The sequence below is a fragment of the Rana temporaria genome, chromosome 8 (genome assembly GCF_905171775.1).
Source record: "Rana temporaria chromosome 8, aRanTem1.1, whole genome shotgun sequence".
Classification (NCBI taxonomy): domain Eukaryota; kingdom Metazoa; phylum Chordata; class Amphibia; order Anura; family Ranidae; genus Rana; species Rana temporaria.
This window is the reverse complement of record NC_053496.1, coordinates 69,846,722-69,874,293: the sequence shown is the minus strand read 5'-3', so window position 1 is coordinate 69,874,293 and position 27,572 is coordinate 69,846,722. Positions and strand designations below refer to the sequence as shown.

Genomic DNA, 27,572 nt, shown 5'->3' with positions numbered 1-27,572 from the left:
GTTACATACAATGACCATTTTAAAGAAGAATAAGTCCATTTATGCATAGTACCGTATTTATCGGCGTATACCACGCACTTTTTTGCCCTGAAAATCAGGGCAAAATCGTGGGTGTGCGATATACGCCGATACCCTCTTTCCTGCGCCGAGTTTGAATACTGCGTCGGCATATACCGAGCGCAGTACACTCGTGTATAGTCGGGCAGTCTCAGCTCCTCTCGCGCTGACGTCCTGGACGTACAGGACGTCAGCGCGAGAGTAGCCGAGCCTTCCCGACTATACACGAGTGTACTGCGCTCGGTATATGCCGGCGCAGTATTCAAACTCGGCGGGGGAAACGCGCGGGGAGGACGCCGCAGAAGGACGCCGGACCCGACGAAGAGGACACCCGAAGCCACAGACGGACGCCGGACCCGACGAGGCCGCCGATGGACGCCGCGCAAGACACCAAAACTGTAAGTACAAAAATCTTTTTTCCACAGGAATTTCGGGGCAACTTTAGGGGTCCGCGCTATACGCGGGAGCGCGCTATACCCCAATAAATACGGGTACATATAGTTATGTTATAATACATAATGCATTATTCAGGATGCCTCTTTATGTAATTAACATTTCAGGCTGAGTTGCAGCTTGTGCTCACTTCCTGCCTGATCAGCATGAATGCGCTGTGAGCCTTCTTATACTGCAATTGGGCCCTATCCCAAACCACACATACACTGTATTCTTTATAGGGTAGCAGTGTCATGCTATTTAGAGGAAGACCTTTTAAATGATGGCATTGATAACTGGAGTATAGCAGAGCTCACCCCCCCGTCCTCCTGAGGCGAACCCTGCTAAATATGTACACACTTCAATCTCCATTTGGCATTAGCATGAAACAGGAGAGCTCCACCTGAGAATGAGCTGTGTGTAGACTGAAAGGGAAGTTATGAAATACTGGCTGTAATAACTCAAGGGGAGTTTCTCCAGCACAGAAATAGCAATTCACCAGCTAGAACATGACTGCTGGCTAAGCATTTCTGGGGGAAGGCAGGATAAACACAGCACAGAATAGAGTGCTTCATGCGTACTAACCTCGAGAACTTTTCCGTTCCTTCGCTTTGTAACAATCCAGACAGACCACAAATCCACATTTCTGGCAGACCCAGTGGATGTTAAACAAGGTGGCTTCACAGGCATCGCACATCTCACGCACACCCCGCACCGCTCTCTTCCAGGCAATTTTCACTGAAATAAAGAGCAATTTAAATAAATATGAAAATCTGAGCTGTGCAAACATTTGGTTAAAAGGAAGGGGTACATTCTTCTGGTGGGTGACCTTGGGGTTACAAGGCCTTTGGCAGTATGCATCTTTTCACTCTTTTTTGTCAAGAAGAATGCATTTAAGATACTACTACTGAAGGGTACCTTTGCCTTCACACCAATCCCTACGAGTCCCCTCATGCATTCCAGGCCACTACGTATGGCCAAGCTGGGACTAAACCTCACAATTCAGTTAATAGTAGAGGCTCTGGCACCGATCTGGTATATGGCAAAGGCTTGGCTTAGTGATGACTTTAGCTCAAGTTCGTGCCTAGACCTTCATGGGCTGTACAGAAAAGCAGAGAATGGCAAGTTTAACAGGTACTTACAGGCACCACAAAGTGTCTGCATAGTTATCAGTTTTGTTACATTATGGGACCTGACATGGTCACCAATAATCTGCAAGGATTATGCAGAAAAAAAAAAGAAAGAAAAAAGAAAGGAGGTTTAGGAGGAGACTCCTTACCACGTCAACATCTGAGAAGATTTTCCTCCTATGCTTCAGTCAGCCATGATGAAGCAATAGTGGGGTAGGTCGCCCCTGAAGCTTTATATCAGCAATGACTTCATCTCTATCTTAGACGTGACTCATAGACTTGCAATGTGAGAAGTAGCAAGTCAAAGCATACACTTGCACTGAGTAAGAATTGTTGCAGGAAGCAGAGTATATGTAATGAATTATGGTTGTCCTCTGTGCACATAAATTATTATACAGGATTTGTATAATGCCCACAGTTTGTGCAGTAAGGACAGACAGTACAGTTACAATACAATTTAATACAGGAGGAATCAGAGGGCCCTGCTCATTAGAGCTTACAATCTAGGAGGCAGGTCAAGTGATACAAAGGGTAATAACTGTGGATGATGAGATGGAGAAAATAAAAGTACAGTTGTTAGGTGTGGGCAAGATAGGCCTCCTTGAAGAGAAGGGTTTTCAGGGATCGGCTAAAAGCGACCAGAGTAGGACAGAGCAGGGAGTTCCACAGGATGGGAGAGGCTTAGGAAAAGTCTGGATGGTATGCATCTTTATACATAGAAACAAGGTTTTTTATTTCATACTGAGCAGCATGTGAATCTCCCGCATTGCTGTTCAATTCACTTGCGAGTCAGTGTGGTGCGATTTGCACACAATTATTTTGAATGGGCGCAAATCGAAAATCCATCCCACCAAAGTCGTGCATGTACCAATTTTGGAACCGCACTGCAACAAGATGGCAAGGGCAGTGCATTTAAACGCGGTGCTGGAAAGATGCATAGATCGCAGGGTTTCCTGTACCGTATTACTGTGAACCAGGTGAAGACACACTTAACCCCCCCCCCCCCCCCCCCAAGTGCAGTTTACGGTGAAAAATTTCCCTTACTCCTGCAACCTTTCCTGTGCAGTCCTGCTCGGAGGCACAATGTTTTTTCAAGGAAAGTGGTGGATCCTTTTCCTGCATGCCCCACTGACCTCTATGGATTAGCCGTGCTTTGCCGGGCAGCTGGAGGCAACCAATAACTACAGGTTATCCATAGGAGGGATTAGGGCAGCAGGGAAGATGCACGGAAGGAGGGGGATGAGGTTACCATATTTCTATGCAAAGGCTGTGTGGTGCAAGGCAGGACTACACACTTCGGATTGTGGGACTGGGAATTAAGTATTTTAGAGGTTTACTTAAAAGGATAAGGCTTAATGTACAGGGGACATTTAAAAACCTCTACGGAACGTTGTGATGTAGAAAAAGTATTACCGGCGTCCAATAACACGCTAATAAAATGGTTTTTTATGTGACCTGTTCACACTGTACATGTGCGGACAGACATTGTGTGAACAAGCCCTTCATATGATGTAGGCAGGATATGAAAGTGGGATTGGTTGATATAAAAATACAGACCATTTCAGGCAATTTTATGCATGTGGCTTCCATATTTTCCAGTGTACAAGACAACTTTTTAACCCATGAAATTCTTCTTAAAAGTCGGGGGTCGTCTTATACGCCGGTAACCTAACATGCAGACCGTGGCTGTCCATTTTTCAAAAGCCGCGCCTCCTCCTTCTGCTGTTCCGTGATAGGCGGAACACTCAGCTTCCCAGCAGAGCCTCTGTTCAGTGTTCTGCCTATCACGGATGCCCGGATGCAAGGGGTTTCACACTGGGGCGGTGCGTTAGCAGGACTGCTCCAAAAGTCCTGCTAGCCGCATCTTTGTAATGGTGTGTTTACCGCTCTTTCCCATTGAAAGCAATGGGGAACTATGGCTTTACCGCCGGCAATGCGCCACTGCAGAGGCGCATTGCCGGCGTTATTAACTTTTTTGGCCGCTAGCAGAGGGTAAAAATGCAACGCTAGCGACCGAATACCGCCGCAATTCTGACAATAAAGCACCACTGAAAATAGCGGCACTTTACCGCCACCACACCTCCCGCCCCAATGTGAAAGGGGCCTAAGGTGCGAAGCGGTTAATCTATTGGATTTGACTAGTATACACAGTTCCCACACACTAACTATAGAGAAATAAAGCTTGGCCTATAATTATGGGTCAAGTTTAGTCTGAAGGTATGCCAGACTATAATGGACGTACCATCTTTTTTCACCCAGGACATAGCAGCTTTTTCAGATGTCACCATCTGACAGAACTTATCTCCGATGTAACCCAAAATGTATTTTATGGAGTTCAGATCGAAATCATCATCTTCATAGTTCTCATGTGTCCATAAGCTCAGTGATTCTTCGTCATACTGGTCAGGAGATGAGAATCCATCTATTCGAACGATCCCGTTCTTACTGAATGATAACCTGTAACACACAAGAACATGTATTAGATTCTACAGAATGGTTTCCCTGGGAGTGCGACTCTGAAACAGGTCTTGTATCCTCTTGGCAGATTTTAGATCTCGTTTTTGGCATTTTCAGAGTCTAATGAATCAAGTATGAACTTTTTGGAATTACGGTAAATGCAAGGGGGTCACCCATTACCAAATAATATGATACATATTACGGCCTAATTGTAAGGGTTAGATTACAGGCCATACTTGTACAAGTTCATTTTCACTTATTTTCTGCAACAAAAGCTCCAAATGGAGAACAGCACTAGGCTTAATATAAAGACACATTGGACATTATTACAATAGCTATACGAGTTCTGAAAGAGCATAAGTGAATAAAATAGAGCTTTTGTCTCGGCTCCCTTAAAGGAGAAGTCCAGCCTGAGCTTGTTTGGCTGGTCTTCTCCTATGGGTCACAGGAGTGCAAGTGACCGGCAAGTGACACAGTGATGTCTGATCGATCGGTTCTGAGCACAGAGGAGTCGGGGGACAGATGCAGCATCGAACTGATGCTGCATCCAACCAAGGTAAATATGATTAGGGGGAAAAAAAAAAAAACCTTACTCTTTTAAGTCCGCTTGCTATGACAGTAAAGGGATCTGCGTTCGGGTGTGACCATTTGGGGCATAGAAATATGAGAAACATAGACTTTTCCATTTTACCGATGTAAAATAACTGCAATAGTTGGGCTGAGAAATAATACAGGTTAATATCAGGAAGGGCTGTACCAGCCAAATCAGAGTTTTTAAACTTCCACCATGGTAGTTTATGCCTGCTAATCCCCTGCTTCCATTGATTTAAAGCAGGGGTCTCAAACTCAAATTACCTGAGGGCCACAAGACAAGTTTTCATAAGCCATGGGGGGCCGCATGCAAACTTTCAAACTTCAAAAACAACAGTACTGGTGTCAGCGAACACATTATTAACCCCCAGCACTGGTGTCAGCGAGCGCATTATTAACACCAGCACTGGTGTAAGGCAGGGTTTGACAAATTTGCTTGGAATCTAGGAGCCAGCTAAAAAAGTTAGGAGCCAGAAAACGCGCCCCGTCCCGACGGGCTTGAGCGCAGAAGCGAACACATACGCGAGCATTGCCCGCATATGTAAACGGTGTTCAAACCACACATGTGAGGTATCGCCGCGATTGGTAGAGCGAGAGCAATAATTCTAGCACTAGACCTCCTCTGTAACTTAAAACATGCAACCTGTAGATTTTTTTAAACGTCACCTATGAAGATTTTAAAGGGTAAAAAAGTTTGTCGGCATTCCACAAGCGGACGCAATTTTGAAGCGTGACATGTTGGGTATGAATTTACTCGGCGTAACATTATCTTTCATAATATTAAAAAAAATGGGGATAACTTTACTGTTGTCTTATTTTTTTAATAAAAAAAAGTGTAATTTTTTCCCAAAAAAGTGCGCTTGTAAGACCGCTGCGCAAATACGGCGTAACAGAAAGTATTGCAACGATCGCCATTTTATTCTCTAGGGTGTTAGGATAAAAAATATATATAATGTTTGGGGGTTCTAATTAGAGGGAAGAAGATGGCAGTGAAAATAGTGTAAAATTACATTAGAATTGCTGTTTAACTTGTAATGCTTAACTTGTAATACCAACGGCCACCACCAGATGGCGCCAGCTCACATCTGGTGGTAATAACTTGTAATACCAACGGCTCACCACCAGATAGCACCAGCTCACAAAAAAAAAAAAAAAAAAAAAAAAATTTTTTTTTTTTTTTTACTCTTTGCTCCCCCCACTTCCACCCTGCCTGCGGGCCATTTATAACTGGTCCGCGGGCCGCAAATGGCCCGCGGGCCGGTACTTTGAGACCACTGATTTAAAGTGTTTGAGTGGTCAGTATATCGAGGAGTGCCAGACAATATAAAGTATTTTGGGTAGAAGTACCATTTTTACAGGGTTAAAACGACCCATTACTCCTATGGGTTAACGGGCCTAAAGCCGAATTTTGTGCCATCAAAGAATATAGAGCTTTTAGAAATCTTAATTAATAGGACAACGTCACATTTAGTAAAGTAGTCCTTTAAATGTCCCCCCTACCAAAATACTTACCTTTTGCCCTGCTTCAGAGTACTTCACTGTGTGGCCCTATCCAATACCACAGAGTACCCACCATGCCCGACTCCTACTGCACGTGTGCGCCACTAGGCCAAATCTTTCTTATGGCTGGAGCCAAAACTACTTTGGACAGCTGGAAGTTGCCATGATAAGGCCCAGCTAATGGAATGACAGGCTGGAGTGGCATAAAAGAATAGCAGGAGTTGGATGTGGCTGGTATTTTTTTTGTGCAAAGGACAGCACAGTGAACTCATGAGCGGGTCTGAATTTTGGTAGGTGGCCAACACTCAGGGGCAGGGAGACTTCAATATAAGTCACAGTGACCTCTGAAGGTAACCAGCCAGAACAGAAATATGAGAGGGGCCGAATTAAATTTTAAGTTTGCATTGTTTAGGCCCCCTCATGTTCTTCCTTGCTTTATGCATATGCGACTCGGGTCTGACTTACTAGGCAAGGATAAGCATGACATCTTCCAGCTAGTCATCAGCTTAACAGCTCCCATATGTCTATACACCGACGGGTTCCTTTTAGGATATTTTTCAGGACTCGTGTGTACTGTACATGGTCAAGCCATGTCTGTCCCACTTTATATTTGTTACTATTAGCCTGGGTTCTGTTCTAGAACTGTTGCAGCTTGGAAAAAATATGAAGACTTATTTTCCTTTAAGGTAAACAAGCCATTTCTAGGCAAATAAAACCCATTTTCACTCCAGTAACAAGAGACATGCTGGCCTGATCTGTGGAGTGAATTCAATCTGCCCATAGTTAGGGAACAAAATCTGCTCTGCAGTAATATCTGTAAAGAACACTGTATCCTTGGCATTTGGATGTACTTACTGGATCACTGTATGGCTTTAATAACATCTGAACATGATTTATATATAAAAAAAAACAGGAGGATAAAAATTTGCCTTTTGAGTCTTCTTAATATTACCAGATACATTTAAATATTCATGGAGCAGACAAGCATAACACAATATGTTAACTCCATTTAACTTATGCATACAAATCTGCAGGCACAAACCTAAAGGGCAACCAGCTTGTGTGTTTTTTTTGCGCTCTAAGGAGATATAAAACCGCTTATGCATCAGGTCTTGTGTTATTGTCAGATGCACTTTACATTGCAATTGGCTTTATTTTAGCAACCTCTGTCTAGTGACTTTAGGTGTTTTAACCTAATGACACTTAAAGGGGTTTTCCACCCATTTTTGAAGTTTATTAAAAGTCAGCAGCTACAAAAAGTGTAGCTGCTGGCTTTTAATAAACAGACACTTACCTGCTCCACGGCTCCTTGCCCCCCCTCGCCGGCCGGCGTCTTCATTCTCAGTCTGGGCACCCGGCAGTGACAGCTTTCGGCTTCACGGCCGGGCACCCACTGCGCATTCGCGAGCGGCACTGCGCATGCGCGAGCGGCGCCGTCCGATTGGACAGGCGCTCGCCTACAGGGAGGGGCTGTGAAAAGGCGATTAAGCTAATCGCCTTTCCAGCCCCTCGGCGGAAGGGGGAAGTGGGACAGGAAGTCCCCTTCTCCTGAAGCCCCCACTCCCCCCCCAAAAAAAATTACATGCCAAATGTGGCATGTAAGGGGGCGAGGAGTGGGTTAAGCGGAAGTTCCATTTTTAGGTGGAACTCCGCTTTAAGTACTGGACTGTGAGCGTTTTACAGACCAGCAACAACAGAAACAATGAAAGCTATAAGTTTAAAGTTTAGGTAATGCAAAGTCTATGTGAACATAGTGTGCTTTAGGAGACTGCATTCATGGCTTCAAGCAATATATAAACAATGTAAACAGACACGTCAATATCTTCTACAAAGATAATAGTGCATCAAAAGGCAACAATGTTCTACAAAGCTATACTGTGTAAGAATATTAAACAAGCCAAAAAGTTTAGTTACTTGCTCTCAATGCCTTAGTCCTGATGTGAGCTGACTACACACATCTTTATGGAGCGAGTGGTGTCATCTCTGCATAACTGTCTCTGCACTGCTTAAAGTAGTTGTAAACTTTTACATATACCCAACAAAGTGACTGGCCTCAGATGATACAGAGAATAAATCCTCCTATATCAATTGTACTTTTTTTTATCTATAGCCGTCTTTCCTCTACATCCATTCAAAGCAGGGAATTTACCCAGTATCTCCAAGCTCTGAAAAGCAGGGGGTTGGAAGCTGAAGCTACATCAGTGAGGAGAGCTCCAAGAGCTGATTGGAAGGAAAGGACACCCCCCCCCCCTTCACACAGCACACAGGAACAGAGCTGAGGCTGTCAGTCACAGACTGTGCCCTGCCCTGCCACTATTTTTCACTTGGTGTCAGGAAAACTCCTCAGAAGTGACCAATGCTGATAGCAGAGGAACGAGGCAGCAGACAGAAATGACACTTAGTGCTCTGGATAGAGATGAGCACACACTATAGCGAGATAGGCTTCATATTTCATGTCTGAGGTTTACAACTACGTTAACTAAACCCTCCCTCTCTACATCACAGACACCAATAATTCTGTAATCCAAAATAAGATCTAGGATGGTTAATTATGCTCCCTAAGATAACACAAGATGTAGGCACAAGTCCACCCTGAATATTTGAAACCATCTTTTTTTTTGGGGGGGGGTTCCCGCTTGTCAAGCAAAATGCTTTCAATTATATACTTGTAGTTAAACCAGAAGCGAGCAAGTACAAGTTAAATGTAAGGGCTCATATACCGGGGCACACAACATAAAATGATTGAACGTCTATGGGCATGGTCTGCCTTGCCATTGAAAAAAAGCCAGAATTTTATCATGCACGTCTAATGCGACGTGCATGAGGCCCTAGGGTTTATTTTATTTTATTTTATTACAGGTATTTCTATAGTGCCGTCATTATGCAGCACTTTACATATATATTGCACATTCACATCAGTCCCCATCCTCAAGGAGCTTACAATCGAAGGTCCCTACACAGTTTAAAAAACAAAAACAAAAAAAACAGGGGATTTAAAGGCAAGAGCATCTTTACACAGCCGACTGCCATCACCACAATACATCGCCAACGATACTGTTTGGAGAAAATATAAGGCTGCATTCACATTGTAACGCCGCGTACGCGGCGTATTTTGCCCGCGATTTGTTTACTTTTTTTACAGATAATTTCCATTGATGTCTATGCCCGAACGCCAATGCCGCCTGAAAAGAAGGGTCCGGGACTTGTTTTCAGGCGGCAGGCGTACGGCGTTCGGCGTGAGATGTGAACCATCTCATAGACATCAATGGAAATTCGCCCCTCCAGCGGCACGGGCGTCGCGCTTCAGGCGTATATAGGCCGCGGTGTGAATGCAGCCTAAGTATCCTCAAAACCTGTTTTAAACATGGAATCAACAAAGATTGATCAAACATTTAAAAATGAGTACAATCCAGTGGTCCCCGTATTACCTTCGGAAGTAATAAAATCTGCAGAAAACCGGAGAGTGGGTGGACTCCTCGCCCTTTTTGGTGCGGATCAGTCGACATTCTCTGCATTTCTGTATATTTGGCCCAATCTCGCAGCAAGAGTCGTCCTGCAGGAAGGATTCCCCAGTCTGCTTGAGTTTCTTCACTTTCCTCCAGTCTTTTAATACTGAACGTGGTATGCCAGCTGAAAGCATAGAACAATCATCATGGAAGAAGGACAAGGGTGGCATTCACATGAGGAAGAGGTTAGCAGGAAAGCAACATTTGCCATTTCCATGGATAAGACCCAGCATGCATATTATAAGCAAACTTATTATTCCAAGGAAATCAGCAATGTCAGCGATTTTAATGAAAGTTCACAGTGATGCTCTGTAACCCACAACTACCCAGCTCCTCAGCATTAGATACAGGGTATTTACATCCAAAAATATTGTAAGTCTACACATGGCTTCTACTGTACTCTCCCTCTGAAAATGCCTGTTGCTTGACTGTCATCATAATCCATGGTTTTAACACTCAGTCACTAACACAATAAGTAAGGCAATTAGGAGTTTTCACGTACTAAGACCCTTTTCACACTGAGGGCGGATTGCAGGCGCTATAGCGTTAAAAACAGCGCCTGCAATCCGCCCTTAAAAAGCTGCTCCATTGTCTCCAGTGTGAAAGCCCCCCCAGGGCTTTCACACTGGAGCATTGCGCCAGCAGGATGATAAAATAAAAATTCTGCTAGCTGCATATTTGGAGCGGTGAAGGAGCAATGTGTATACCGCTCCTCCATCACTGCTACCCATTGAAATCAATGGGACAGCACGGCTATCCTTTAAAATCAGAGGACAGTTGGATAACTACCATTTTATGCATAGGTCAGAAATGGCAGCATCTCTCAGTATACTATAGGTATTGTTTAGTCATCCACGCAAAATTAATGGGTTTGTCAACCATCAAACACCCACCAAAACTGAAATATTTATTAGCAGCATTCACTTGGATGAGGGGACCCAACACACATCATATACAGTACATTCTTGGACAAGAATTGGCTTTTCTTTGGACATTTTTGATCTCAGATTACAAACCGTCAAGGAAACATGTCCCACTCTAAATGTACATGTGGTAACAGACACTTTCCAGAGGTCATGGCTGAATTATGGGTGGAAGATTATCACTGTGTATAAGGAGTGATGAAACATAAAAATATACCCAAAAGGTAAAACTTTTTTGTTTTGGATAGGGTGGAGATAGACTAAAACCGGTCAGTTTTTATTACTTTCTGTGCCCTATTAGGGTGAATTATCCTATTTGTCTTGCTTACTGCCATCAATAGTGAAAATAAAATCCACAATTCTGGGTTGACACTAGAATAGTAACCTTCCAATGGGGACACTAGTTCTGGTGACACCAAGATTCCCTCACTTTAGAGGGATTTCTTCCCACTTTCCCTTTCAGATATGGACAGGAAGTGAAGGAAAATCTCCACTATGGGACACGGATGGCAAAAAACTGACAGGGGTTATAACCCTTCCTTAAAGTGGAGTTCCACCCAAAAGTGGTACCTCTGTTTATCTAATTGCCCCCAACCCCCCCCCCCCCCCCGCCACATTTGGCACCTTTCAGGGGGGAGGGGGTGCCTGTTTATGACAGGTACTCTTCCCCACTTCGGGGAAAAAGCGTCACTGCGCCATCCCTTGGAAATTCAGCCCACCTCCTCCTTTCTCCATTGCCGGGTCAGTTAGAAAACGCAGCCCGCTTCGCGCATGCGCAGTAGGGAGTCGGCTGTGAAGACAAAAGACTTCCCTGCCAGTTTCCCTTATGACGAATGGCAGCTGCAGCACCCGACACCCAAACCTAAAATTGGCTGGGGTGCCGACATTGTGAGCTCCATGGACAGGTGAGTGTTCTAATAATTAAAGTCAGCAGCTACAGTATTTGTCCTTCAATGATCAGATGTGTGCTGACATGCCCCATGGAAAACCATTCTCTGGGAAGATCAGTGTACTGCTGCTTCTCCACTCCCAGCTCACTGAACTTCTTAAAAGGGTTGTAATAAACCCTTGTGGTTTTTCACCTCAATGCATTCTATGTATTAAGGTGAAAACCTTCTATAGTGCAGCACTCCACCATACTCACCTGAACCCAGTCTTTCCAGCGCCAAGAATGAGCACACCAGAACATCTAGCCGGTGTCTCTGGTCCTGATTGGATAGATTGATAGCAGCGCAGTCATTTGCTCCTGCTGCTGTCAATCAAATCCAATGACGCGGGAGCCGGGGCAAGTCCTGCTGTCTGTGTCAATATATGGACACGGGAGCATGCCAGCATTTCTTAAAGGTTTAGTTATCCTTTAAGCAGCTGAGCACAGAGGTAATGCAAGAAAAAAAGTGTGTGTGTATATATAGTATATAAATACACACACCATTGGCAGACCTTGTACACCGAGGGACAATGTCAGCTGCAGTATCATAACCTTAACACATTTTTGCCTTCATCACATTTATATTCATTAAACTTACAGTGGGTGACTAATGAAAAAAATTTGCCAAATGAAAGTGGCCAGATTAACAATATAAATTAGCTGCCGCTCACTCCGCACCTGACAAGCCATTTATTTCTGCATGCATCCTTTTCATACACGGTTTTCACGTCAACATCTTAATTGCAGAGCTCTGTGCAATGCGACTGCCCACGGTACAGAAATAGCTGTGGCTCGGCTATATTTCCAGCAGCACTCAAGTTCACAGACACAGAAAACAGCCTGCAGTAAGACAAACAGTCCACTGAATCATTTCAGGAGTCTGAGCCTCGAGCACGCATCAGTGCCAAAGCGGCCTGTAAAAACACGGCAATCACTGACTCATGAACTGATTGGCTGATGAATACCGCTCCAGTAACAGCCTGTCTTTGCTTAAGATTTAATTGCAAATCCCTAAATATGAAAAGATGCTAGTAATTTAACACTCGGGGGGAGAGGAATGAATGCTGCATGTATGACATGGTGGGTGTTCTTTGAAGCTGAAGCATGTCACAATGCCTCTATTGGACTTCCCTTGAACATAAGGGCTGCTGAGTTTCAATGTAAACAAGACCGGGTAGAAGCCATGAGCATTCATTTTTATACAAGTCAGATTCTGTTCGAGCCTGACAGCTGTGCAGACACACAGTGCTACCCACCCTCAATAACACCATATGACAGGAGAACATGCCGACATACTGTAAAACCAACCACAGGCATGAATGAACGCTTTAATACCTTTAATGCCATGTAAAGGATCTGCGCTAAAACAAGCAAGCAGAGAATTGATATATAGCTTGCAGTTATTCAAAACTGGGACACTTGCCTGGGGATTCAAGAAAATTTAGCCATCTCAGCCTGCAGTATGCTATTTTACACAAGTCCACAATGCACCAGTGTATCTAGAATTCGCTACAGAAACACTGCAGGATGTAAAAAGGTTATCCGCCTGTGCAAAACCAGCAAATTCAAATACATGTCACAACACCTAGAATTAAATAAAAACTTATGAAAAATCTATAGACAGTGAAAATGAACCAATAGAAAATATCTGATGAATTAAAGTCCATCACAAAAATACATCTGTTTAAAAAAGCCCATGTAAAATCAGTGTCCTGTCCTTCTCTCAGAGATCCTGGTGGATCCCTTCGGCTGCTGCGTCTGGTATTATTGGCTCAGGATGGGCAATACCAGAGGTAGCTACTAAAGGGAGCCACCAGGACACCTGAGAGAAGGACAGGACACAGAACACCTGTGAAGGCTCGTACACACGGGCAGAATGCTGGGTGACATAGCCGGTTCAATAAAAACATCCGACATTCAGACCGTGTGTATGTCAGCCGATTTCACAGAGGCCGGCCGAGCATGCTGGAAAACCAGCAGCCGGCAGGCTCCCGATCGGTGTTCTCAGTCAATGGCTGAGCGCACTAACCAGAGTTTTTTGGTGGTGGGGGGAGGCGTCGTCCTGTCACAGGACCACAGCTCAGCTGGGGAGAACAGCAGATCAGCGGTGAGACCCATGTAATAACGTTGGCTCGCTAGTACAGCGGCTGACCGTTTTGTTTTTGTTCAACCCACTCGGTTGAATAGGGAAAAAAAAACGCATAGTATGTACCAGGCTTTACAGCAGCTCATTGAATCCTACAGGAGTTTTTTTTTCCAATTTATCATTGATAGTGCCATATTGGAAGTCCCTTGCCAACAAAATAGCCCATGTGGAAGATGGAGTTTGTGCAAGCTTAGTCTCTGTAATTGGAGATTTTATTCATCTGTTAGAGGCCTCCCTTTCAATATAAAGAGCACTTTTAGAACTTTGAAGCACTTGATCACAATTTATTGCACGTGGATTTTTTTTTTTTTTTTTAACAGATGGATTTTTTTGATGACTTTAAATTGATTTATTTATTTTAAATAACTTTGCATTTTTAGAGTCATTTTGTATTGGTTCAGTAGCACTTGCAATTTCCATATAGGTTTCATAAGTTTTTATTTATAGGTATTGTCACATGTATTAATTTGAATTTGCTGGTTTTGCACGGTTATATGTACATTTTCAGTGTTGATGCATGTACAATTTGTTTTACATTCACACTAACTTAGATTAATCACTTGTTTTTGTTGTTTTTTTTTAGATTTAAAGGAACAGCACCCCAATGTTTTCACATTTATTATTGGCCTAGTGTTCAGGATATTTGAGATGCAGCAGTTCACATTGACAGTTGAGCGCAAGAATTTATTCATTTGATTAACAATGACTGCTTTCCCTCAGTTCCCCTATCAATCATATCCATAGGGTGAAAGCTTCTTCTGTATGTACTTACTTACTTGACACATTTTAAAAGGGGTACTCCATCTTATGATGAGAGAGGACGTTTCAGACACCTACAGAGAAATTCGGCGGGGGACCCAAGAGGAGGAGGATTAGGGCTGCTCCTTTCAAAACCACTGCACCTAGCAGGTAATTGCATGTTTTTGTTTTGATTTGTTTTTAAACTTGCCTTTAATATCAATTTAATTCTGCTCTACTAGACAAGTGTCCATCGTAGGAACTGGATGGACATAAATACAAACCCTTTGGCAGATAAAAGATCTGTGTATGCTAGGCGCATATTTAGCGATTTTCTGGAAACTGGCTCTAAGTTTCTAAACAAAAAAAACAAACACACACACGCACAACAGACCATGCCATTGTTATGTAATATGGATGGCTTCCAGGAACAACCAACAAAGGAAACTGTGCACTTGTATAAGCAAAAACACATGAAAGCCTGGCTTCAAGGTTAGAGAACATACTTACAGCCGGTACTGTGGCTCTGTAACTTTAGTTTGCTTTTTTCCTTGGCACTCCGACTAAGAATACCATTGGGTTTTATTTCGTCCTCTTTGTCTGTGTCACCTTTTCGCCTCTGCATATCGTTTTGCTTCTTTTTGTATGTTGGCTTGGGCTGACGTTTCAGCCTTTGTCCAGACTTGCTCTCGCTTTCATCAGAGTCCCCGCTTTCGGAGCCAGATTCATAAGTCCTTTTCAACCTCCTCCTTGTAAGCCTATCCTCTTTGGGAGACTTGTCATCCTGGGCTCGAAGGTCCAGGGTATTCTGTAGCTCGCTAGAGGTCGAAGCAATCAAATTTACAGTACAGGGCTTAATGATCTCAGACACTATTGAGCTGCCAGCATTTTCCAGCTTATTGTTGGTGTTTTTATCTTCTTCTGAATGTCTAGTAAGCCAGGCCTTTTTAAGTTTGGTGTGATAATTTGGCTGGCTGCATTGGGATACTTGCCCATTGCCTACAGAACCCGACGAGTTTGTGGAGCTGCAGGGTGTGCTGCTATCTGGAGAGCCTGAATGTGGCACAGTCTGAGTTTTCACAGCACTAGTTTCTGTATCGATTGCATTAGTGCTTTTGAACTGGGCTGCAGCCAGAGCAGCCTTGTGCTTTTTTAAATGTATGAAATCACTTGACGCAGGATACAATGCATTGGGCTGAACTGCTGGCTTGCTGCTTGCTGGAGTGGCTGAAGCTACGGCGCTGACACTCTCTTGCGTTTGTGCCATGGTTTGGCTTGCTGGCAATGAACTGGTGCTTTCTATCGTTGTACAGGCTGAGACAGCATTGGATAACGAATAAGTTACTTCTGATCCGCTGCAACTCGAAACACTTGTGGTTGTGGGGGCAGAGGTGGTCACGTCAGTTTTTGTACTGCACATTATATTAGTTCCAGGTGCAGACAAACTGGGAATGCTGTGTGAAGGAGCGTGAGAGTTCTTCTCAAAGAGCACATGAGTGTTGTCTGAGTTCATAATTGGCTGGCCTATCCTTACAGTCTCTCTGGCTTCCCTGGTCTTTGAGCAATCAGGTTGATTGATTCCAGCTGAGGAGCTTTCGCCAGCTCTATCCTTGGAGAGAGCCGGAGTTGCTGGCATGTTCTCATACTTTGCACTAGATGGTGGGCGTACAATGACAGATGCGGTTGCAGACGGTACCTTCACATTATTTTTCTCTGGCAGCCAGTCAATTTTACTGTGGTTTTGCTTTTCGCTGCTTTTCCATACTTCCTGCATGACCTTATCTGCGTTTTTCTTGTAAGAGGCAGCACCTTCCTTAGGCTCAGGGACGAGGGTAGGTGGTTTCTGAAGCTCCTGGATCTTCCCGCCAGTAGATACTGGCTGTACTGGAGTCAAGGTTGGTGGAGAAAGATTACTGTAACTTCCTTCTTTCCTGTCCAAGCTATGTTGGAGCGGAGGGTGGAATACAGGTGCTCTGTGTAAGGCAGGCATGCTCCGGAGTGTGTTTGAAGAAGTGATGGACAATTGTGTGGGGCTTCTATTGTCTCCTCTGAAGGACGTAATTGTGTGAGTTGCCATCTGCTGAGGAAGCTGCTCATTTAGTTTACTGCCTGGTCCATCCTCAGGTTGATGCTTAATTAAAGGTGGCGGTTTAGACAAATAAGAATTCATAGCAGAAGAATTAGATGAAGAAGGGCTGACACTTTGCTTTTCAGTGAACACATTTACAGCTTCCTTGGGTGCAAACGACCTTGGTGGCTCATTCACCACACTATTCGATAAAGTGGTAAAATAGTTACTTTGTGGCAGACTTTGAGAGACTGATGTTTTCATCTTGTACAGATCCGAGATGGGGCGCTCCACATTGTTTTCCTGCTTTACCAAGTGGCTTTTGGGGCTGCAAGACACAATGGGGGTTACTCTAGTATAGCTTTCCCGTTCATTTTCATGTGCTTTCATCTTCACTGAAAAAGCAGCAGCTTCAATGTTTTCCTGTAGGATCCTTCGTTGTTCCTCCTTGTATTTGCTTGAGCGCTCCGCCGTCTCCAGTGATGACCTTTGCACCTTGGTGTGGCTCAGAACAGGTTCCATATAAAGTCTGTGGGTATGGCCATCTTTACCCGAATGTGTCCGGTTGTGCTCATGCTCGTTCTTCACTGGTGCTGAAGAAACTGAGCGCAAGGGTTCACTGTAGGTTTTCTTCTCCAAGTCTCTGTTGAAATAAAAGCTCAGTGTTATTATTCTGAAGAAGAAAATTAATAAAATCTGTTTCGCTCATTGCTCAAAAAAGCCAGCCAAAGAAGCCGACACGTCTATTTTCCAGGATACCAAAGAAAAACAGAAATTCAGAGTTCAACACTTGTGTGTGTGTGTGTGTGTGTGTATGTATGTGTGTATGTGTGTGTGTGTGTGTGTGTGTGTGTGTGTGTGTGTGTGTATGTGTATGTGTGTGTGTGTATGTATGTATGTATGTGTGTGTGTATGTATGTGTGTATGTGTGTATGTGTGTGTGTGTGTGTGTGTGTGTGTGTATGTATGTGTGTGTGTGTGTGTGTGTGTGTGTATATGTGTGTGTGTGTGTGTGTGTGTGTGTGTGTGTGTGTGTGTGTGTGTGTGTGTGTGTGTGTGTGTGTGTGTGTGTGTGTGTGTGTATGTATGTATGTGTGTGTGTGTGTGTGTGTGTGTGTGTGTGTGTGTGTGTGTGTGTGTGTGTGTGTATGTGTGTGTGTCAGAAATTCAATCAGCTGGAGGCATTGAAATAGTGGTGGTGTGCAAACGTACCTGCTGATTTTATTGCTCATGTAAAGTGAAGGTCTTGAAGATACACAGTGCATCCAGAAAGTATTTAAAGCGCTTCACTTTTGCCACATTTTTATGGTACAGCCTTTATTGCAAAATGGATTTAATTCATCATTTTCCTACAGACAATATCTATCCCAGAATGACAATGTGAAAGACGTTTGTTTGAAATCTTTGCAAATTTATTAAAAAGGAAAAAAATGTATCGCATGTACATTAGTATTTACAGCCTTTGCTCAATACTTTTTTGAAGCACCCATGGCACCAATTACAGCCTCAAGTCTGAGTATAATGCTACAAGCACGCCTCTTATTGGGTAGTTTCTCCCATTCTTCTTTGCAGGACCTCTCAAGCTCCATCAGGTTGGATGGGGAGCGTCGGTCTATTTTCAAGTCCGTGCTCTAGCTGGGCCACTCAAGGACCTTCACATACTTGACCCATAGCCACTTCTTTGGTCCTGTTGGAAGATGAACCTTCGCCCCAGTCTGAGCTCCAGAGTGCTCTGGGGCAAGTTTTCATCAAGGATGTCTCTGTACATTGCTGCATTCATATTTCCCCTGCTCCTGACTAGTTTACCAGTTCCTGCCACTGAAAAACATTCTCACAGCATGATGCTGCCACCACCATGCTTCACTATAGGGATGGTTTTGGTCAGGTGATGAGCAGTGCCTGGTTTCCTCCAGACATGACGCTTGTCATTCAGGCCGAAGTGTTCAATCTTTGTTTCATCAAACTAGAGAATTTTGTTTCTCATGGTCTGAGAGTCCTTCAGGTGCCTCTTTGCAAACTCCAGGTGGGCTGTCATGTGCCTTTTACGGAGTGGCTTCCGTCTGGCCACTCTATCATACAGGCCTGATTGGTTGAGTGCTGCAGAGATGGTTGTTCTTCTGGAAGGTTCTTCTCTCTCCACAGAGAAACGCTGGAGCTCTGTCAGTGTGACCATCGGGTTCTTTGGTCACCTCCCTGACTAAGGTCCCTTTCTACCCCGATCACTCAGTTTGGTTCTTCCATTTACAGATGATGAAGGTCACTGTGCTCATTTGAACCTTCAATCCTGCAGACATTTTTTTGTACCCTTTCCCAGATCCGTCTCTCGATACAATCCTGTCTCAGAGGTCTATAAACAATTCCTTGGACTTCATGGCTTGGTTTGTGCTCTGACATGCACTGTTAACTGTGGGGGCCTTATATAGACAGGTGTGGGCCTTTCCAAATAATGCCCAATCAACTGAATTTACCACAGCTTGACTCCAATAAGTTTTGGAATATCTCAAGGATGGTCATTGGAAAAAGGATATATATATATATATATATATATATATATATATATATATATATTTTTTTTTATAGATTTGCAAAGATCTTAAACTTCTTTCACACTGTCGTTATGAGGTATTGTTTGTAGAATTGTGAAGAAAATAATACATTTTATAAGAAGGCTGTAACACAACAAAATGTGGAAAAGGTGAAGTGCTGTGAATACTTTCTGGGTGCACTGTACCTTACACAAGCACACTCAGATTACCCAAGGGAGGAAGTGATGCCTACTGCAGGCTCACATCAAATAAAACAATAGCATAATTCAACAGAGCCAACATATATAATATTACAAGATCAAAGATAGCTGTGTCAGCGTGCCACCATGAAAAATGTCTATGCCTAACACATATACATATACACACACATATAAATATATATATATATATATATATATATATATATATATATATATATATATATATATATATATATATATATATATAAATATATATAATATATACACACACACACTTTTCCCATTACACACAAAACTAGCATAAGAAACAGTTGATAATATCCTGTAATCTTCTGTACAGGCTGGCAATGGGAGGTGCTGCCAACATTAGGGTCCAGTCAGACCCTAAATTCTTAGCAGAGTTCTGTCTATGAACATGCTAAAAGTATTGTGAGCAAACAGATGACCTAATTAAGGTGTACTGCAGCTTATTCTTTGTCCTTCACAAGTTGAGTCAGGGTAGGCCTCGGGAAAGTCTGGCTGTGTTGTCTGGCAAGCGTGCCAAAAACATTGGTGGAACAGAACTGCCCATTCTTGACAGGTAAAATAGTTTACAATATATAATTCAGCTGAGTATTTAGATTTTTGTCTGTAGATAGATTTTTGTTTGCACAGATATCTGGCTTACTCTTTGTGGTGATCTGCTGATGGCTTAGATAATGGAGGGCTTGCATGTGCAGACAGTTTGAGCGGCCGGTGAGGGTCGGCACTGGAGGGACGAACAGGAAGGTGACCCATCAGGAGACCATCTGCTGAAGTCACAGGTGTTGGCTGGTGTAACCATGGGCTTGCAGTATTCTAAAGAGGAGAAGAAGAAAGATGTAAGCATGCAGGCAAGCAGAACACTACAATACTTGTGCATTTACAGACGGTTTCTAGAAAGATTCCCATGATGAATTTAAACTAAAAAGTATATTCACCAATAGGTTAAATCAACAGCCATTTTATACCCCCTGAAGCTATCCCTGGAATGTGCGTGTTCTCGGGCAGACCTCAGCATATATATCCCTTTCATATGACTTCTGAGTAAGCAGATTTCAGCAGAACTGTGAAAAACATCTACCAACAAGCACTTGTGAAAGCCGTAACCATCTCTTAATACTGTAGCAGTGGATGGGAAAGAGTAGATTATCTTAACTGGATGTGCGTGTTTGAGAGGTATTTGTCATTCTATCTTTCCACAAGCCTGAATTGCTCACATTGAACTTTGTCACCTTTTCATATATATATTTATCAATAAATGAGAGTTAGGACTTTGACTGTTGTAGTGACGGTACATTATTCATGACACCCGAAAAGTCTTGTATTTATATACTGTTATGTAGTTTGTGGTTAATCAGCCTAAGTGGGATGTGGTTTCTTGATATGGGGACCAATTATCACAACTTCAGTTTATACACATTATTGCATCTATAGATTCAGTACTAGGAACAAGTGTCACTTCACAGAACAAGGCATCTTTTCATGTCATGCCACAGAAATGCCAAGAGTGCCCATTAAACGGAATCCTCCTCAATGTTGGTGCATCCAAAGATGAAAGTACACTTTAAAAATATTGATGTACGGTTTTATAACAATCTCAGTGGGAAAAAAGTAATGGACTTTAAAAGCTGCAGAAACTAGGGGAAACGAGAAGGGAGGTGGGGGGGGGGGGGGGGAGGGGGGGGAAAAGGGAGGGGGGGGAGGGGGGAAGAGAAGGGGGAGGGAGGGGGGGAAAAAAGGGAGGGGAGGGGGGGGGAGGGGGGGGAGGGGGGGAAGAGAAGGGAGGGGGGGAAGAGAAGGGAGGGGGGGAAAAGAGAAGGGAGGGGGGGAAAAGAGAAGGGAGGGGGGGAAAAGAGAAGGGAGGGGGGGAAAAGAGAAGGGAGGGGGGGAAAAGAGAAGGGAGGGGGAAAAAGAGAAGGGAGGGGGAGAAAGAGAAGGGAGGGGGGAGAAAAAGGGAAGGTAGGGGGGAAAAAAAAGGGGAGGGAGGGGGGAAAAAAAGAGAAGGGAGGGGGGAAAAAAAGAGAAGGGAGGGGGGGGGGAAGAGAAGGGAGGGGGGGAAAGAGAAGGGAGGGGGGAAAAAAAAGAGAAGGGAGGGGGGGAAAAAAGAGAAGGGAGGGGGGAAAAAAAGAGAAGGGAGGGGGAAAAAAAGAGAAGGGAGGGGGGAAAAAAGGGGGAAAAAGAGATAGGAGGGGGAAAAAGAGATAGGAGGGGGAAAAAGAGAAGGGAGGGGGAAAAAGAGAAGGGAGGGGGAAAAAGAGAAGGGAGGGGGAAAAAGAGAAGGGAGGGGGGGAAAGAGAAGGGAGGGGGGAAAAAAGAGAAGGGAGGGGGGAAAAAAAGAGAAGGGAGGGGGGAAAAAAGAGAAGGGAGGGGGGAAAAAAGAGAAGGGAGGGGGAAAAAAAGAGAAGGGAGGGGGGAAAAAAGAGAAGGGAGGGGGAAAAAAAGAGAAGGGAGGGGGGAAAAAAGGGGGAAAAAGAGATAGGAGGGGGAAAAAGAGATAGGAGGGGGAAAAAGAGAAGGGAGGGGGAAAAGAGAAGGGAGGGGGAAAAAGAGAAGGGAGGGGGAAAAAGAGAAGGGAGGGGGAAAAAGAGAAGGGAGGGGGAAAAAGAGAAGGGAGGGGGAAAAAGAGAAGGGAGGGGGAAAAAGAGAAGGGAGGGGGAAAAAGAGATGGGAGGGGGAAAAAGAGAAGGGAGGGGGAAAAAGAGAAGGGAGGGGGAAAAAGAGAAGGGAGGGGGAAAAAGAGAAGGGAGGGGGAAAAAGGGAAGGGAGGGGAAAAAAGAGAAGGGAGGGGGAAAAAGAGAAGGGAGGGGGAAAAAGAGAAGGGAGGGGGAAAAAGAGAAGGGAGGGGGGAAAAGAGAAGGGAGGGGGGAAAAGAGAAGGTAGGGGAAAAAGAGAAGGGAGGGGGGAAAAGAGAAGGGAGGGGAAAAAGAAGGGAGGGGAAAAAGAGAAGGGGGGGGGGAAAAAGAGAAGGGGGGGGGGAAAAGAGAGGGAGGGGGGAAAAGAGAAGGGAGGGGGGAAAAGAGAAGGTAGGGGAAAAAGAGAAGGGAGGGGGAAAGGATAACCCCCCTCTCACATGAGAACAGAACTAAGGCTCTTAATCAGTTGGAGGTCCCTTCCCCGTCTTTCTCTTTGTGTCAGGAAGACATTATAACAATCTCAGTGAAAAAAATGCAATGGACTTTAAAAGCTGCAGAAACTTGGGGGGGGCGGGGACTGGGGAAAAGAGAAGGGAGGGAGGGAAAAAAAGGGAGGGGGAAAAAGGGGAGGGGGGAAAAGGGGAGGGGAGGAGGGAGGGGGGAAAAGGGGAGGGGAGGAGGGAGGGGGGAAAGGGGGAAAAAAGGTGAGGGGGGGAAAAAGGTGAGGGGGGAAAAAGGTGAGGGGGGAAAAAGGGTGAGGGGGGAAGGTGAGGGGGAAAGGATACCCCCCTTTCATACGGGAACAGAACTGAGGCTGAGGTCCCTCCCGTCAGGAAAATAGCAGAGGAATGAAGCAGCAGACAGAAATGGTACTCGTTACTCTTGGTACAAGTAGACACTATAGTGAAATATGCCTTGTTAATTTGTGTCTGAAGTTTACAACCACTTTAAGTCCAAACCCTGCATCACGAGATGGGGGTCACATGCTTCCCAAACACCAGATATTTTGCAGCTGCTACAAGGGAAGTATTAGAGAGGGAGTGATATGATCTGGCATAAATGGGTGAAGGAGGAGGCTGGTATTAGGTGCTTACAAGCACTAGATGGCAGCCAGCCTGCACAATCTTGCCACGTTAAATAATTGTACAAATATACATGCTCAGAAATATATGCTTGTGTCTATGGAGTAGGAAGTGAGGAACGCACAGGACCAGCCCAGCCTGAGTGGTCAGACCATTGGGCCTTTTAGAAATGTAAGCTCCTTCCTTGATCCAACTATAAATGGGTAGATTTGGTGAAGGTTTGTATATCTATTAGCATGGAAGGATCCATATGTTTACGTGATCCGTCTCGGTTCTTTACCTTTGTGTCATATTATACTGCTATATAAAAGGTATGCCGTGTGTCATGCTAACCGCTGAATAATTCAGTCACTGCCTTTGTTTCTATACAGAACTGCCGCTATAAGCATGAAAGCCTTGTGCAGGAGACGGATTAAAGGGGGGTAATTCAATCCAAAATCCATGTTTGGTTTAGACTAGAAACGCTCTAAGCTCTGTAGGCCTCATCAATATATTCAAGTCAGTCTGTTTTTCAGAGGGGTCCGTGTGATTCATAACCGGAAAGTGATATATGACTACATATGGAAAATATGCATGTTATAAATTATCCTGGCCAGATGTTTACATTGGCCTGTCTTTCCAGAAGGATGCTATTATATCCAAACTCTACCTCATGCCAGGCTTTTTATTTCCACTTTCCTTTACATAGCAGTTCATGTTCAGGGCCACAAACCTTGTAGAAAGCAGCCTGGTATGGGGGCAGGGAGTGTGCGGCTCAATGTTGAGAAGCGATGACTTCTGACCTCTTCCCGTGTCCCACAGATAACATCTGGGTAATGTCAGACCTGAGCAGTGATGACTTCTACCAATAATGATTTTCCCTGTTACATACACATCACAGCATAGCGGGAAGACTGCTCAACCTCACCAACCATGTTTTCATCTGCTGAAGAGAACATGTCACCTTGATACCCAATGGATAGAAGCAAATGTTTCTTCACTGGCTACCCACATACACGATATTACCAAAAGTATTGGGACGCCTGCCTTTACATGCACATGAACGTTAATGGCATCCCAGTCTTAGTCTGTAGGGTTTAATATTGAGTTGGCCCACTTTTTGCAGCTATAACAGCTTCACCTCTTCTGGGAAGGCTGACAAGGTTTAGGAGTGTGTCTATGGGAATGTTTGACCATTCTTCCAGAATCGCATTTGTGAGGTCAGGCACTGATGTGGACAAGAAGGCCTGGCTTACAGTCTCTGCTCTAATTCATCCCAAAGGTGTTCTATCAGGTTGAGGTCAGGACTCTGTGCAGGCCAGTCAAGTTCCTCGACTCCAAACTCACTCATCCATGTCTTTAAGGACACTTTGTGCATTGGTGCACAGTCATGTTGAAACAGGAAGGGGCCATCCCCAAACTGTTCCCACAAAGTTGGGAGCATGAAATTGTCCAAAATAGCTTGGTATGCTGATGCCTTAAAGTGGAGGTTCACCCGAAAACTTAATTTTTAACATTAGATTGATGCTCGTTTTGTCAAGGGGAATCGGGTGTTTTTTTTTAAAATCGAAGCAGCACTTACCGTTTTAGAGAGAGATCTTCTCCGCCGCTTTCGGGTATGGGCTGCGGGACTGTGCGCTCCTATTTGATTGACAGCCTTCCGACAGGCTTCTCAGGCTTCTAACGGTCGCATACATCGCGTCACGATTTTCCGAAAGTAGCCGAACGTCGGTGCGCAGGCGCCGTATAGAGCCGCACCGACGATCGGTTTCTTTCGGCTACTCGTGACGCGATGTATGCGACCGTCGGAAGCCTTTCGGAAGCCTGTCAATCAAATAGAAACGCTCAGTCCCAAAGAACATACCCGGAAGCGGCGGAGAAGATCTCTCTAAAATGGTAAGTACTGCTTCGATTTTAAAAAAAACACCCGATTCCCCTTGACAAAATGAGCCTCAATCTAATGTTAAAAAAAAAATTTCGGGTGAACTCCCGCTTTAAGAGTTCCCTGCACCAAAGAGGCCCAACCCCCCAAAAAAAGCCACCTCACACCATAATCCCCCCTCCCCAAAATTATTCAAACCCGTGCACAAACGTCCATAAAGACATGGATGAGAGACTTTGGGGTGAAGGAACTTGACTGGCCTGCACAGAGTCTTGACCTCAACCCGATAGAACGCCTTTGGGATGAATTAGAGCGGAGACTGAGCCAGGCCTTCACGTCCACATCAGTGTCTGACCTCACAAATGGTCAAACATTCCCATAGACACACTCCTAAACCTTGTAGACAGCCTTCCCAGAAGAGTTGAAGCTGTAACAGTAACAGCTGCAAAGGTTGGGCCAACTCAATATTGAACCCTACGGACTAAGACTGGGATGCCATTAAAGTTCATGTGTGTGTGAAGGCAGGTGTCCCAATACTTTTGACAATATAGTGTACATACAGGTCGTGAGGTTGCTTATTTTTACCATTTACAAATATTCAGGAATTTATTAAGACAAGTAAAATAATAGCAGTTAATGTAGACACTGGTAAGGTTTGTTAGACCAGCCAATGTGCACAGAGGGGTTACTTGGCAAACGTCTATTATAGAGGCACATAATAAAGGTTGCAAAATGCCGGGCCAGGTCAGTCAAAGCATTGCGGGAAAAGCAAGCCATAGACCTCAGAGAATGAGTTCTTCTGGCACAGATTCAGTAACTAAAAGGAAAACTGAGATGGACTAAGCCTTCCTGTTTAGTCTATGAAGGAGGGAGATGGAGGCACCTCTAAACACTCAGAACATTGACACAGTAAGCTTTTTAAACTGGTCCCACTGCTTTCTTCCCAAAGATCTGCTGGGAGGAACTGCCTGCAATGTCCCACAGACATAATGGGGTTGATTTACTAAAACTGGACAGTGCAAAATCTGATGCAATCTGAATGGCAGCACACGGGCCACTTAAGCAGTTACAGCAGTTTTGTTTTCCTTTTGGGATAAAGGTTTTACATTAATAAAAGCGGATCAAGTACTGAATTTCAGGCTGAGAACTGGGACAGGTTACGGTAAAATTAATAATTTAATTCAGGGTTTGACAAATTTGCTTGGAATCTAGGAGCCAGCTAAAAAAGTTAGGAGTCAGAAAAAGCGTCCCGCCAAGCTTGCGCACAGAAGCGAACGCATACATGAGTAGCGCCTGCATATGTAAACGGTATTCAAACCACACATGTGAGGTATCGCCGCGATTGGTAGAGCAAGAGCAATAATTCTAGCCCTAGACCCCCTCTGTAACTCAAAACATGCAACCTGTAGAATCTTTTAAACGTTGCCTATGGAGATTTTAAAAGGTAAAAATTTGTCGCCATTCCATGAGCGGACGCAATTTTGAAACGTGACATGTTGGGTATCAATTTACTTGGCGTAACATTATCTTTCACAATATAAAAATAAATTGGGCTAACTTTACTGTCGTCTTATTTTTTTATTAAAAAAAGTGTATTTTTTCCCCAAAAAAGCGCGCTTGTAAGACCGCTGCGCAAATACGGTGTGACAGAAAGTATTGCAACGGCCGTCATTTTATTCTCTAGGGTGTTAGAATAAAAAATATATATAATGTTTGGGGGTTCTAATTAGAGGGAAGGAGATGGCAGCGAAAACAGTGAAAAACACATTAGAACTGCTGTTTTACTTGTAATGCCAATGGCTACCACAAGATGGCGCCAGATCACAGAAGGAAGCTTAGGCCTTTAGAAGGCCGCAAAGCTGCGGCCTCAATTACCGGCAGGGGAGGTGGGGGCGCACGGAGACACAGGATCCTGTAACTCCGTGCGCCCCCACCTCCCGCCGCGCGATCACGGCGGGCCCGCGCCGGCCGGTAATTGAGGCCGCGGCTTTGCGGCCTTCTGCAGGCCTAAGCTTCCCTGGGCGCCAGGTCACAATTTCTTTTCGCAATTGCGGGCGCCAGGATTTTGCAGAGCCCTGATTTAATTGGTTATTTTGTATACAATTTTTAAAACTTTTTGTGAAAAAATAAAAATAAACTTTAAGGCCCGATTCAAATCTGTGTGGGTGGTTCCTGCTGGGGGTCCCCACCTGTACCAGCAGCCTCAACCACCCACACAGAAAAATGCACTGGATGCGTATGGGTACCATTTCTAATGGCACGCCACACCTACGGAAGATTGCACCTGCACTGGGAACCACAGTGCACTTGCGGTTCCCGTGCAGGGTGCGATTCCAGAAATGGTTCAGGGACCTTTACCATGCGTTTCTGGAGGCACTCCAGTATATTCAAATGAATGGGCTACAGAAAACGTGTCTCTCAGAGCCGAAAAAATGTGAACCAAGCCTCAGGGTATTATTAAAAGGCAACCAATGCGAGAACCTGATTTCGAGTTGGCTTTAGTCCCTTACAAACCTCTGTACAGCAGATCAAACTGGTAAAGGACAAGGAGCCAATCAATTGAGTTGCAGTGCCAGAGACATTCTGATAGGAGAGAGCGGAGTGATAGAAATATGAGCTCAGTCTGATGTATTTCCTTCACAGTTCACAGCTGAGGGAATTACAATATCTGTAAGGGTATTCTTACTGCAGTACAGAAAAGTCATTTTTGGGGTATGCTGCGCTAGCCAGCTGTGTAAATCTCAGGACTGATA

The 27,572-nt window shown here is 44.4% G+C and overlaps 1 protein-coding gene across 5 annotated transcripts in view; it reads right to left on the bottom strand.

The window, feature by feature from the left end:
• Window positions 1-27,572, bottom strand: part of JMJD1C (jumonji domain containing 1C) — a 389,821-nt gene that overhangs the window by 38,080 nt on the left and 324,169 nt on the right. For 4 of the 5 annotated variants that reach the window (XM_040361984.1, XM_040361985.1, XM_040361987.1 and 1 more), the window contains 5 exons: window positions 19,890-20,059; window positions 14,919-17,119; window positions 9,596-9,797; window positions 3,862-4,076; window positions 1,075-1,227 (listed from right to left, as the gene is read on the bottom strand). In XM_040361984.1, coding sequence (XP_040217918.1) covers window positions 1,075-1,227; window positions 3,862-4,076; window positions 9,596-9,797; window positions 14,919-17,119; window positions 19,890-20,059 — 2,941 coding nt within the window. The remainder of the gene's footprint in view (window positions 1-1,074; window positions 1,228-3,861; window positions 4,077-9,595; window positions 9,798-14,918; window positions 17,120-19,889; window positions 20,060-27,572) is intronic. The other variant, XM_040361986.1, reaches the window with a different exon arrangement.